The 15,345-nt window shown below is 36.1% G+C and overlaps 1 protein-coding gene across 3 annotated transcripts in view; it reads right to left on the bottom strand.

Annotated features, from left to right (window-relative positions):
* Positions 1-15,345, bottom strand: part of MSH1 (MUTL protein homolog 1) — a 255,585-nt gene that overhangs the window by 53,310 nt on the left and 186,930 nt on the right. For all 3 annotated transcript variants that reach the window (XM_089829144.1, XM_089829143.1, XM_089829145.1), the window contains one exon: positions 14,838-14,981. In XM_089829144.1, the coding sequence (XP_089685270.1) occupies positions 14,838-14,981 (144 nt within the window). The remainder of the gene's footprint in view (positions 1-14,837; positions 14,982-15,345) is intronic.

Here is a 15,345-nt window from a genome sequence, read left to right as displayed (position 1 = left end):
AATATTCTATTGTTCTTGTTGTTGTTTGTAAATGATTTCAAATCATTTTAAATCATTTTAACTCTATGCTTGAACTTTGAATCATTTGAAACCTTAGTTGTTCTAAACTTCTAAGTTCTAACTTTCTTTATTCATTTTTCTATAAATTTATGTGTAGGGCAGCGGTCAAGCATTAAAAAAACATGACAAACCCGCAAGAAGAGTGGCCACAAACACCATGCCCATCTGGATATATAGGCACTCGGCCTAAAAATGCAAGAGATAAAGCATGGTAGTATGCCAATGAAGCTCCAAATGATGTTGGGAAGGTGATATGCGTTCCATGTGAGAGAATTATTTCTAGAGGCATTAACTGCTTCAAATACCACTTTGCAGGCATAAAAAAACATGATTCAAATCCTTGTCTCAAGGTAAGTGAAGAAAAAAAAAGATTCATCAATGCCCTACTTGCAACTGCTAAAGAGAAAAAATTGAATAGGGAGAGGGCGAAATTAGCTATGAGGGCAGCCATAGCTGAATCTCAAGGAGCTCCTTTTGATATGTAAGAAGAACAAGAAGCACTTAAGAACATACCGGGATCTCTTCGTGGCCCACGGATCCACAAATAAAATGTCTCTTTTACTGGTTCCACTTCTATAAGTCCTAGTTCTTCATCACCATCTGCATTAGGGATAGAGAGTTATTTTGTGCCCAGGAACACACTTGGAGCACAAACATCATTAGAGGGCACTGCATAGTTCAAGGAGGTGCATGAGCAAACTAATATTGCAGCAGCTGATTTTTGGTTTTTCAACAATATTTCAATGAATGCGACTGATAGTCCCTATTGGGTCAATATGGTGAATGCAATTTCAATATCAGGCAAAGAGTACAAGCCACCTAATCGCAAGGATATGAGTGGAAGGTTAGTATTTTACCATTTAGTAATTGTAAATAATTGTGACTCACTTCAGTTCATTGTTATATTTTAAATCTTAATTGTTATAAGTTATAACTTATTTCCTATTTTTTACTAACACTTTATTACACCTAAATTTTGTAGGTTGTTTGATAATGAGCTTAGTAGGGCCAGAGTATTGATAGAAGACCAAAAGAAAGAGTGGAAGAAGTATGGTTGCACCATTTTATCTGATGGGTGGACAGAAGGAAAAAGTAGAACCATTATTAATTTCTTGGTTGCTTGCAAAGATGATGTGTTGTTTTGGAAATATGTTGATGCCTCCAACAAAGTGAAAAATGCACACACATTGGCTTTAGTGTTGGAGAATGTTGTCATGGAGGTGGGAGTAGAAAATGTGGTGCAAATAATCACAGATAATGCAGCAACATATGTGGCAGTAGGTAAATTTGATTTTTTATGTTCGAATCAATATGAATCATAAATGTAATGCTATGGTATTATTCAATTTAGATTTGATGTAAATACTAAATATGGAAAGTTTGTAACTAATTATTGATTTTTTGCTAATCTTTTAGGTAGAATCCTCGAAGAGAGGCATGCCACACTTTTTTGGTCACCTAGTGCTGCACATGTCCTTGACCTTCTTTTGGAGGACATAAGAAAACTTGATTGGGTGAGTCCAGTTGTGAAAGATACTAGGCGAATCACCAAATATATCTATAATCACCCATGGGTTCTCAGGTTGATGAGAAAGACCACTAAAGGCAAAGATTTGATGAGACATGCTATGACAAGGTTTGCAACGGTCTTCTCGACGTTGCAAAGTATTCTTGACCACATATTGACTATGAAACAAATGTTTATGTGTGCTGATTGGGTTGCTTCATATTACTCAAAGAAGCCCGAAGGAGAGGCTGTGGCACGGATAGTCTTTGATGATAGTTTTTTTGCAAAGGCTAAGGAGATTGCGGAGGTAACTTCAAGAATCAAAACATTATATTTTTTGTTTATTCAAGTTTCATTATTAATTCATAACTTACTATGTTATTAACTAATTTGTATTTTTCAAATTTCAAATGTAGATGTCTCTGCCCCTGGTTCTAGTCTTGCGCATATGTGATGGGAAGCAATCCCCAATGGGAGGTCTTTATGAGGACATGGATAGGGCCAAAGAGGCTGTTAGAAGTTACTATCATGGGGACAATCTCAGATTTGACCCTATTTGGGAAATAATTGATAGGAGGTGGAAAAATATGCTCCACCAACCCATTCATGCAGCAGGCTACTTCCTCAACCCCAAATTCAGGTACTATGATTGTCCTTGAAATTGGGATTTTACTAAGACTTTATTTTACTTTACTTTTTAAAGTTGTGTAGTAAGACTTGATATCATTTTCTATTTGTTTTAGGGTTGATGATTCCTACTACGATCCTAATGGAGAGGTCATGGAAGGTCTCTCTAAATGCATTGAGACAATGATATCCAATGAAGCGAAGAGAGACCTTATTGTGACCAAACAACAAGTCTATGTGGAATCCAAGGGCAATTTGTTCTCTTCTATGCTAGCAAAGAGAGCAAGATCTACTCAAGCACCAAGTACAGCGTCAAACTTTAAAACTTTTGTTCATTGATAAGTTTGTGTTTCTGATTATCATTTTTTATTCCTTTATAGCTTTTTATATTTTGTTTTGCGAATTCTTGGTGGGCAAGTTGGGGTGGCAATACCCCCAATTTAAAGAAATTTTCTCTCAGAGTCCTATGCCAACCTTGTAGCTCATCCCATTGTGAACGCAATTGGAGCTTATTTGAGTCCATCCACACAAAAAAAAGAAACAGAATGACTCAAAAACGGCATAATGACCTTGTTTATGTGCACTATTATCTTAAGTTGTGCATAAAAAAGGCACAGAGTTCAAAACTACCTGGTGCACTTGATCTAGATGAGATAGATCCTTATTTTGATTGAACAGGACAGGAGCCAAGTCCATTGTTTACACCAGATGAGATCGCTGATTTGGAAAGGCAATCCATGGAGGGGGATGTTGGAACTGATTTTCATTTCACAATGGATGACATTGAGGACGAGGACGAGGACGATGATGATTCAGGCTTAGACGATGGGGCATTACTAGTGCCACGTAGTGGAGGAGATGCATCCTCTTCCAAGATGCCAAGCCAGTCAGTAGGGATGTCGAGCGAGGAGGCACAAACACAGAGTTCACAGTCACGTAGCTCACGCTCTATCACAGTGCAGGGCACTTCTTCAAGGACTAGACCCCCTCGCTTTCCTGCTAGTGCAAAGGGAAAGAGGAAGATGTGATTGTATTGAATCTTGATGTATTTAGACTTTTAGTATTTACTTCTAGTTTGACAAATTGAAACTATTTACTATTTTGCTTCCTGCCATGAGCATTCCACATGAAAATGCAATTTTGTACGCACTATGCATTTATATATATCTAAACTCTGATTGATTTTTTTTATTCTCTTTAATTAACTTGTTAGATGCATCTTCTCATTAAATTTTGCAAAATAAATCTATTTTTAATTAAATTTTAGTGTTTTTTTAATGAAATAACCCCAATAGGTCATTACTCCTTCCAGCACCAAAAATCTTTATACTTAGTGGTTTGACATTTCGTCAAACAGTTTGCACCACTGATACGACCCTAACTATCAAGGACACTTAAAGAACCAATGCTTAAATTAAGATAATTCATAAATCAACCCGTCTTGTAATCTAAACAGCCTTATGAATAGATAGTGTGCTATTAAGTTTATCAGACTGGGCATACAATTGTTAAATTAATAACCTCAATTCACCAAATGGACAAATACAGATCTGTGGCAAAACTGATAACAGGGATTAAATTCCTCTGGCTTTAAAAGAGAAAACAACATCAAGAACCTGGGATGCCGCTGATGGATTCGGTCTGTCCTTTACCTCCCTAAGAGCATTTTCTAAAGTTCCTAGCTCATCATTCACTGCAATTCTCAATGCTTGAAAGTCACAAATAGCTGTCTTCATTCATTCTTGCCTTCCTGAAAATTTGAAAGCAATGCTATGCACAAGTTCCACTAACTCTGAGGTAGAATGGATGCCACCAGCTAGACGAGCTTCTGCAATCTTTCTTTGTATTATACGCTACCGACTTTCTTCTCCCTAGTCACGTAAGATGCACCCCAACTCTGCTCCGGCCATGTACTTACTATATCTTCTATTCTATGAAGTACCTCTGCAGAACTCATAGTCACCTTATCTCTGTCCCACGTTGATGGCAGATTATGCAATAGGATTCCTTGAAGTCAAATCACCTTGGACACTAGACAGTAATGGCACACGGTATTAACCAATATGGAGATCGCAGGCACAAGGTGAAGGACGTCTAGCTTGCACAGTCACTTGAGGCTGAAAGGGCAGATCCCACACAACTCGCAATGAAGATCCAATATATAATGCCATCCAGTCCAAGGAGAATGAAATTGGCCCAGAACTCACCAAACTTGCACACCAATCAGAAAATGCTGTCCTCCTGATATAATTCGGCAGTCCACGATGAATGTGGATTCAATTGTTGGCTTGCCCGTCTGCCAGTCTATGCAATTTTATATATATAAAACGGCACCTAACTTAATTAAATCGTTCCCGCCTTCGGCTTGACTTTGAGGCACCACAACCTTGTTGAAATTTGCTGGAGGATGCTCGGCTATTGAGTTCACTGGAAGGTCTTGGGAAATCGCAAGAGATGAAAGATCATATATGCCTCCGCCTGTTGTAGTATTGGCTCCAAAATCGGTAGCCAAGCTTTGCATATATTTCTGACCCTTGCTGTTTCAGCTAGCTCCTACGATCTTGCTCCAGGGATGATGCGTCCCAATTATTAATGCTGATTGAATTATATACACTTCCAGCCGTCGCTAATAAGGATGGATTCTCTTCCAATTATATACACTTCCAGCCGTCGCTAATAAGGATGGATTCTCTTCCTCAATTCTGGCTGACAAAGAACAAAGGGGATTCTATACTGCAACTATCTCTATGTAATTATTTGGCCTTAGACCCAAATTAATGCCCTGATGAAATGACTGAATGTCACCTCCAATCTGCAATAATTCAGATGATATTTCACACCCTCAAAATTGCATACCTATTGAGAGTTTTTGTTCTCAATGGCCAGTTGTGACAATTGCAGAAACCCTAGGTTCCACAATGCACATGTGATTGAATCACAATCTGATAACAAGAGAGAAATAAAACAACTACTTGATTAGAATGGAGCCCCGGGGTGCCTATTTATTCTTTTCTCTCCATTTTCTCTAGAAACTTCTAGAACATTTTTGATTTTATCTATTAAATGACTTTATAAAATATTTTATAATCCAAGTCACTTTATTAAATTAATTAAATATAAAGTTACCTTTTAATATTTATTTATTGGATAACTTTATAAATAATTAACTTAATATCACTTATACATTTAATTAAAATAATTAATTAGTCGTCCTCATAAAATATTCATTATTTTGGACAACCAAATTAATTAAATTAATTAAATCGAACTGCCTCCAAAAATGGGGACATGACATTTCAGGTTCCGAAGTTTTTTTTTTTTAAATCACCGAGTTTTTCCCAATTAAACTTTTGGGGGGCTTGGGGAGTTTTTGCCTTTGGCGAGTTTTCCATCTATGTGTTTAATAGCATCTGAAACTTTGGTTGGTTCTGATTTAGACAAATCATTCAAGTTTTTTGTAAAACTAGAAAATCTTTTGGGTCTTTTGTTTTTTTTTATTGTTCCGGATGGTGCAGCAAAGTCTTGTGCTTCCTCTACTGTCTTAATTAGTAAATCCAAGTTTTTCTAGAAAAGTCATTTATAAAAAGTATATAGTACCAGAATCTTCCAATAGAAGGAACAGACATAGGTCCACATAAATCTGAGTGGATTAATTTCAAAACATTGTTAGTTTTTCTAGTGCTATCATGAAATGGACTTTTGGTGTTCTTACCAAGAGCGCATCCTTTGCATATGCTTAAGTAATCTTTATAGAGTTTAGGTAAACTAGTAACCATCTTCTCCATAGTTGATAAGGTTTTGAAATTTAGATCTCCTAACCTTTTGTGCCATATTTCGTTTATATCAGCAACTTCATGAATTAAAGCTTGAATAGGTCAACTAGGTTCTGAATTTAATTCATACAAGTATCCTTTTCTTTGACCAATCAATTTTGTTTTCTTAAATGAGGAGTTTTTAGCCCAGGTTATTACTTTACCGTCCATGAATGCAACATTATGTCCATCATCTTCAAGTGTTGTAACCAACATTATAAATTTATATAATGACTTTATAAGAAATTAATTTAATCAATCTCCTTATTCCTTCACTTAGCCTTCGAAGAATGTAAAGGCTAAGAACTCAACTGATAGGCTAAAAAGATGGGGACATTAAAATCTGCCCCTCTTGAAATTGCTTGTTCCCGAGCAATCTCAACTCTAGATGCTACAAAAATTCTTCACTGTCCCAAGTGGCATCCTCTATTAGCAAGTGCTTCCACTTCACCAAGTACTCCCTAATAGCATGTCTCCTCAAATTCCTCTCCCTGAACTCAATGATAGCCTCAAGTACTAAAACCAATTTCCCCTCATCGTCCAAGGGTGAAAGCACTATAGAAGGAACAATCCGGTGTCCTAACGCCTTTTTGAGACATGATACATGAAAAGCATTATGGACTCTGCTCTTTGCCAGCAAATCCAACTCGTAAGACACCTCTCCAACTCTCCTGATCACCCTAAAAGGCCCATAATAGCATGGCTTAAGTTTTTCAGCACCACTCTTCTTGAGAGTAGACTAGCAATAAGGCTACAGCATCAAATATACCATATCACCTACTGCAAAAGTCCGCTCAGTCCTCTTTTCATCAACATACTGCTTCTCTTGATTATGTGCCTTAGTGATATTATCCTTAAGAGCCTTCACAATGTCCTGGCTCTCCTATAATAAGTCTCCAATGCTAGACACTCTACTATCTGATAGCAACAAATTCATGAAACTAGGTGCCTCATATCCATAAAATGCCATGAATGATGACATTTAGATAGACATGTGATAAGTGGAATTATAACAATATTCACATAGATATATCCACTTAACTCAAGACTTTTGTTGCCCTGCTATGTAATTCTTGAGGTATCCCTCCACCCATTTGCTCACTATCTCAACTAAACATCTGTCTGGGGGTGGTAGCTAGTACTTGGAGTGAGCTCTGTCCAGCACAATCTGAACAACTCCTATTAGAACTGACTCATAAACCTCCTATCCCTATCGCTAACAATGCTCTGAGGTAAACCATGCAACCTAAATACCTCAAAGAACAATAAATCTTTCACCTATGTAGCAATGTTTGTAGTGTTCATTGGGAAGAAGTGGGCAAACTTTGTAAGCCGATCAACAACAACATACATACAATCTCTACCATGGGCTCTCGACAGTCTCGTGATGTAGTCCATGGATAAACACTTCCACTTCCTGTCAAGAATCGGAAGTGGCTTAAGTAAGCTAACTAGGTAAGAGTGCTCCTATTTATTCTGCTGGTAAGTAGGACTCTCTAACATATTGCAACACCTCATCTTTGAGCCCTTTCCAAGAAAAATACTCATGAATCTATTGGTAGGTTTTGTTAAAACCTGGATGTTCTTCCAGAGGTGAGTTATGATAAACTCTCAACACCATCTTCTTCATCTCTAACCCTGGCACCAAATAAATGCGACCTTTGTAAATGATGATCTCATTCACAAGGGTGAAATCACTGTTCTGGATCGATCCATCTACGAATCCCAATGCCCATGTATGCTTTGCATACTCTACAAGGATCAAATGTCTCCAATTCTCTGATATATCAATCATCAAGCTCAAGTGGGGTCTTTGTGACAAGGCATCTACTACTACATTCTGTGTCCCCTTGAAATAGGTAATATCAAAATCATACGCCTATAATTTACTTACCCATTTCTGTTGCCTATCATTAAGATCTCGCTGCCCCAGGAAATGTTTTAGGCTATTGTGGTCGATTTTTATATTGAATTTGTTACCCACTAAATATTGCCTGAATTTGGCCAAAGCATGCATTATGGCCAACATTTCCTTATCATAAATGTTGAAGCTCCTCTCAGGCCCCCTGAGTTTCGTACTCTCATAAGCAATCGAGTGTGCGTCCTACATAAGCATCGCTCCAACACCTTCGCCAGATGCATCACTATGCAGCTCAAAAGGTTTATTAAAATCTGATAATTCTAGCACTCGACAAGAAGTCATCAACTCCTTAAATTTATCAAAACACTCCTGTGCCTCAAGAGTCCATAAGAAAGCCCCATTTCTCATCAAATCCATCAAAGGTGTTGCATGCCTAGAATATCCACTAACAAACCTCATGTAAAACCTACACAACCCCAAAAATCCTCTCAACTATGTCAGGCTTACTGGAGTAGGCCACTCAATAATAGCATGAATCTTTTCTAAATCCATGTGTACTCCCTGAACACTGATAATGTGACCTAGATATAATAAGTCTGATAATCTCAAATCACACTTTGATTCTTTTGCATACAAAGACTCTCTGCATAGAATGCTCAACACAGTGTCTAAGTGTCGCACATACTCATCCCATGTCCTACTATACACCAAGATGTCATTAAAGAAGACACACAAATTTCCTCAATTGATGTTGAAAAACCCTATTTAGTGTGGACTAAAAAGTAGTTGGAGCATTAGTTAGACCAAACGGCATAACTACAAACTCAAAATGGCCACGACACCTAAATGTTGTCTTCTCTATATCCTACTCTCTGACTAGGGTTTTATGATAGCCTGATCTCAAATCAATTTTGGAGAAGAAACATGCTTCGTGTAGCTCATCTAATAACTCATCAATCCATGCGATGCGATACCTGTTTTTTATTGTCTTCTTGTTTAGGACCCTGTAATCTATGCACATCCTAAGAATACCATCCTTCTTCTTCACCAAAACTATAGAAGAAGTGAAATGAGACTTACTTGGTCTAATGTGCCCCATAGCAAGTGGTTCCTTGACGGTTTTCTCAATCTCATCCTTCAATCTCTTTGGATACCTGTAGGGTGTGATCATGATGGGGTTTAGCACCCTCCTCTAACTCAATAATATGCTCAATACCTCTATCTAGAGGTCTACCTGGTGGTATTTCACTGAAAACTTTGTAGTCCTTAGTTCTCAATTTCTATAACTCTTGGTGATATTCTGATTTTTGCTGCCCTTGTGATGGCATTAAAGTGCAATGGGCTACCTACTCAACCTCGTCATATCTCATTAAGCTCTCCATGCATCTGCAAGACATCATCCTAAACCCACTATCACGAAGGGCCTTAAGTATATGGGTCTTCCCTTCTGACTGCAAGCTCATCTCCATATCTCTCAAATTGAGAGTGAACTCCTCTATATCATGTAACCAAGTCATGCCAAGAACTAAATCTATATCAGCCATGTTAACAATATAAAAACCTACTTTGAAATCAAAGTTGTTAATCATTAGGGGAAGACCTGTAATCTTCCTATCACATTTGAGGATGTAGCCATTAGCTACCCTCACTCTCAGACCCTCAAACTGCTCTGTCTATATCCCACGCCTCTCAATCAATCTGGAATCAATAAAATTGTGAGTAGCACCTATATCAAGCAAAGTAATAACTCGCTGACCAGCCAATACCCCTCGCATCTTGAATGATCTCTCTCTTTATACACTAGTGAGACAAGCCTCCTTAAGTCTACCCTCAGTATTCTCAACACCTATATCATTTGTGCCTTCCTTTTCTTCAATTGATTCCTCATTTTCAAATTGCTTGTCTGAATTTTCAGAATCAGAATCCTCATAATAAGCCCACAAAACCCTGTTTGCTTTCCCCTTTGGCCTTAAAGGACAGTTATGGTTCATGTCATAGGGTCCTTTACAATAAAAGCAGAGTTTTTTCTTAAATCATTCAATGTCTCTCTATCCAAAGGAGCAAATAATTTATATATATTTTTAGACTATTGTTGATAAGTATTGTCCGATTTTTTCATACCATTGACGTAACACCATGATCTGGAATAGGTGTACATCCGAAAAGTCCTCACACACCCCACTGCCAGGGGCTTCTCCTGACTTGATTCTTGACAATTGATCAGCAATTACAGGAGTTTTTCCTGGCCAGACTATGATTTTAAATGTAAACTCTTATAACAGAATTAGTCATCTACTTACTCTCCCTTGGATCACCGACTTGTTCACAAAGTACATTACTGTTTAATGGTCAACAAAAAATGTGAACGGTGGAAATATGACTCAAATTCAGAGAGATATGCCAATAATATGGAATAATGCAATTGAGATACATATAAAGTAAAACATCGAATAGGCAAGGAAATGGTTTTTTTATTAATACCAAAAACATCATGAGTGCATTGCCAATATTCCAAATACTTATAGAAGGGTCGGTTGGTTAGGAAAACCAACTGACACATTCCCTCACCTCCTAACTACCCAACCCAACTAAGCTTTAACAAGTACTAAATGCAATAGTTACTTTATTCCGACTACAAACCCATGTATCTCAGCTCCATGGGAGAATTCCTATAGTATGTAATATTTGTGTATGACTTCTCCAAAAAGACTTGGATATACTTTAATCGGATTTTCAAGTATCTCTGAGCCTTCAAGCAGCACCTCTAAGCCTATATTAATCGGATTTTATAATATCTTACTATAGGTCCCAACCTCCCACACATCAGCTATCTTTGTGGGATGGATATTTTGCAACCGACACTTTTGGATAAAAAATCCAATCCCAAAATAGGATGACTAGCCACAGCGTGTGGAACAGAGTCTCTTCTACCTTAAAGGGAAGGCTCCCCCATCTTACTGTTCCTTTGATCAACCCAAGGTAAGCAAGAAGCCGAGAGATTTTATAAAATGATTGTTACCAATATTCTTTCTTGTTATCTTTCAAGAAAGAATCCACTTACTCGTGGAGCGAGTAATGGGCAGATTGAATCTCTAACTACACTTCTATCAAGAGCTGGAAGTAGTGATACCAATAAAACCTCACTAACTCAAAGGCTAGCTAAAAATGTACCAGCTTGGCTCTAAGTCTGGTTATACTTCTATATGGAAAAGCTTTACAATTAGGGCACAAAGACTCCTAAAATTGAGAATAACTTAACTATTTTGTGAATAAAGAAAGAAGTATAAGCTAAAGACAAAGTTTTTAGCTATACACTTCCACGATTGCCCCTGGTCAAAGCTCTGGCTCCAATTGCTTCTTAACTCTTTTATATTCAATTCACAAGATACAATTACCCAAAACACAAGATAACATGAATCAAAGATAACTTAGATGAATTATAGAAAAAGTTTATAACTCACACAAGTAACAATTTCCCTTAATCAAAGTTAAGTCTCAAATGCTCTTTTCTGTTCACTTTCTCTCAACATAATGTTACACAAACAAAGTTCTACTGGCACAATTTCTCCAAAGCTCTCTTGCATAAAGATAAAGATGATCTTACAATGAGGGGGGCACTCCTTTATATCGGCACAGTAGTTGAGAAAAAGGTGGGAGGAAAAAGTGGGAGCAACTCAATCAACTTTGACCTAGTCTAACTAAAAGAAAAAATATAGGGCAACATGCAACTCGAATTACATCCTTTTACATACATGTAACTCGCATTACATCTAATTACACCTTTTCATGTAATGCATTCTCTCAAACCTACAAACATGAAATAAAAACCAACACAACAATCTTAAAGATTGTTACTCAGTGCCTTGAATTTGACAATGATATCACACATTGTGGGAAGATCAGCAATTTTCATGGTCCTTGATATGGCTTCAATTCTTACTGCATCTGCATATTTGGATTGTACAACTTTGGAATTTGCTGCCATAGAATCTAACCAATGTTTTGTCAAGGATTTATATAAGACAAACTTGTTCATTGTGTGCGAACCAAAGTCTTTATAATCTACATCACCATTAATCATAATTGTATATTCCAAGCTTACCCTTTCAACTATAATGAGATTACCAGATTCATCAATAACATGTCATCCCATTTGTTCCAAATCACAAGTAACACCTATTTCAATTGCTTGACAATCTCCAAGTGTCGCCTATAACTTTGTGATCAGCTTCCTCAATGTTTCCTCTTTGTAACCAATAATTTCTTAAAATCTAAAGAACATCTCACATGATAGAAGAATGCCACATGAGACCAAGGCATCTAGACCAAAACTTGCCATTTCATCCCAATCATTGAGGATTTCCTTCAAATTATCCGCTTCTTGAGTCAAAGAAGAGATCAAGTTTTGTTCTATTCCATTCCTTTCTTTGGCACGTCTAAGAACTACAAATGTCTCTATGATGGCTCGAACCCCTTCAAAAATGGTTTCTCCTATCCAAGACTTGGCGGCTTCAACCAGCTTTCTCTCCTTGGATGTATGAGACATAGCAACAAAACTTCGAAAAGATTGTTGCGAATGACCTCATTCAGGGGAGAAACCTCCTATTTCAGTTGATTTTTCTTCTACCATAGCTCATGATTGCTCTTTGATACATTAGCCAAAATGTGCCCTATCAATGCTCCAAAATCTAACATTTTGCATGCACATGCTTATGGGACGTTTTTAGTGAAATATGTGTTTCACCAAGGAGCATGATCAAAACATTTTATCATTAAACACCAAAACATGCACCAATATGCAATATAATCACCAAATAAGACCAAATTGATTCTTCTTGGAGCAAAAACCTTGTTCAGAAATGGTGTTTTTGGAGTTTTTCTCAAAAACATGCCCTAGGATAGAGCTTAAAAAAATTATTTTCAGCAAGATGAATCCATTTTTGGTGCTTGAAAATCCATACACAAGCAAAAAAAGCTCTATAGGAGAAGATCTCATGCAAAACTACCAAGAAAATCTCTCTCAATGAGAAAAATTAGGTTCTTGGAGAGCAAATGCACGTGTTCTTCCAAAATCGAACCTTTTGGGCAGCACAACATGTTTTAAAATATGCTTTAAGTTAAAATCGGACCTTTTGTGGTGACATGCATATTGTTAAAAGTCTCAACAAGGTAAATCAGATCTTTTGGGGTGCATGACACATTTTAAAACATGCATTTGATCAAAATCAGACCTTTTAGGGAGGACTGCATATTTTAAGTGAAATCTCATGTTTTGATGTAATGACATATAAACTCACCTTTTGATGTAATGACACCAAAAAGATCCACTTTTGATAGTCTTGTGCTTTTAAGTTGAACTTTATACGCAGTGACATGTAAAATGTCAACTTTTGGTGGATTTCACATGTAATTGCATATTAAATGACCACTTTTGAAAAGTTAAAGTCATTTAACAAACATATATCAATTTAATTTCATTAAAATGTTACTTTAACGAGACAAACAATATTTATATATCATATTAAAAATATAACACATAAATATCATTTAAAAAGTAACATTTAAATGAGCATTTGATTTAAAAATCAAAAATTAAACTGAAACTATATAGTTTATAACTTTATATAGTCACTTTAAGTGAAAAATCAAAAAGTAACTCAACTTAAAATTATAACATAAAGTGCACTATAGTTACCTTTAAGTGAAAATTTAAATGATAAAGTAATTTAAAAACATAACATAAAGTAAATTTAAGTTATTTTTCAAAAAGTGAATGTCAAATTGAAACTAACATAATATTTTTAATTTGTGTTGTTGCATCAAAAAGGTCCACTTTTGAGGCACTAAAATGGCCATATCTCTTGACTAACAACTCCAATTACGCTCTAGGTTAGACCAAAGTGAAGGGAAAAATGAAAGTCATGATATGGCCGAAACCAAAGGACTAAAAACCAACAAACACAAACCTAAAAACAAAGAAAATGACAGTGAAGGCCTCAAAAATCAAGCAAAGGCTCGATCAAAAGCAAAACGAAAAATACTTGATGAAAGCCTTCAGTAAAACAATTTGATATACAAAATGAAGTTGATTGATCAATCAACATTAAACAATTGAATATCAAATTCAAACTTAGAGATACATGAAACTAGCCTGAAAATGTTTCGTATTGTTACCAAAATTTTGTGGTGACAAAATGCAGGACAACAATCTTCATTTTCAATGAATAGTTTGGAGACTCCATCAGAGCCACTAAGATGTTTTATCGGCCTTGGAGAGAATAATATCATCATTTTGATTTATTTTTTTCAACCCAATATGTTTTGTCTTTTATAATGTTGTTTTAAGCAGCTCAGCATGTTTGAGAAGTACAGCACCCTGATGTCTATTTTATTCAGAATTCTATATCAGTCTCCAGTAATTCATAATATTGCCTCCTCAAACTCTTCATAAGACTAACATGTATACAGGATAAGCCAAAGTTATGAACACGATAAATATAATTCAAAGGCAACTTCATTTTCGTGAGCAGGAGTTATGTCTTTGGCAACAACATTAGTTACTGCAAATATCCTTACAGCTTTGAACCAGAAATTAATAGAAGAATCTCCAAACAACTGCATACATTCAAAGACAATACCAAAGGGTGATTGGATTGAGGTTATAAATCATACAAATGGATGAGATAACCTATGCAAAGGATTGTTTAAAATGGCATATCAAACATCATTGATCTATAAGTTTAATTTTACTACACATTGCCAGATCCATATATATAAAAGATCACGGTGCCTCAATGCATTTCTCTTATTTTGCTAACATTTTTTAAGAAATCCCACATATGTAGTTGAAGAAAGCTGTGGTGGAACGCTATACTGCCCTCAGAACTTCTGAAATATAAACCAAATTAAGCACATTACATAGTCTAATAGAAAAGAATAGACCATCTGGTGAGTAAGATGAATTTCTAACCTCACATGTGCAAATAACGTCTTTGTGATAACTGACAGTACAGATAGGAACACAATAGTATTTGTCTTGAATTGCAACTCTTCTGCAAGTCCCTTCAAAATTTCAGTGACTTTCAGATTCGCTTGTATAACTGCCTCCCTGTAACTGCAAAATAATATTTTCTAAGATAATATGTGGCAAATTTCCTTCCCAATTTTTACCTCTAATACATAAACTCATTTTACACAACTATTTTTCATGGAATATTCTTATCAAACTTTGATCTTGCTAATAATTAATTAAATATTATGTTAAAGATCCTAAATTTGTCAAGCATTGAACATTCGGATTCTTACACAACATTACACATTAATCAGCTAAATAAATGTTCTATTCCAGGATTTGACAAAGAAATTGACTCAGTAATCATCATTAGATATTTGTAACTCAGGAACGAAATTTCTGAAAAAAGAATGAAATATAAACGTTTCAATTCAAGAGTAACCAGCCTATTCATCAAATGGACTTT

The sequence above is a fragment of the Cupressus sempervirens genome, chromosome 5, assembly GCF_028749045.1.
Source record: "Cupressus sempervirens isolate cs-2001-9-10 chromosome 5, ASM2874904v1, whole genome shotgun sequence".
NCBI lineage: Eukaryota > Viridiplantae > Streptophyta > Pinopsida > Cupressales > Cupressaceae > Cupressus > Cupressus sempervirens.
The sequence above is the reverse complement of the archived record's forward strand: the minus strand, read 5'-3'. Positions and strand labels throughout refer to the sequence as shown.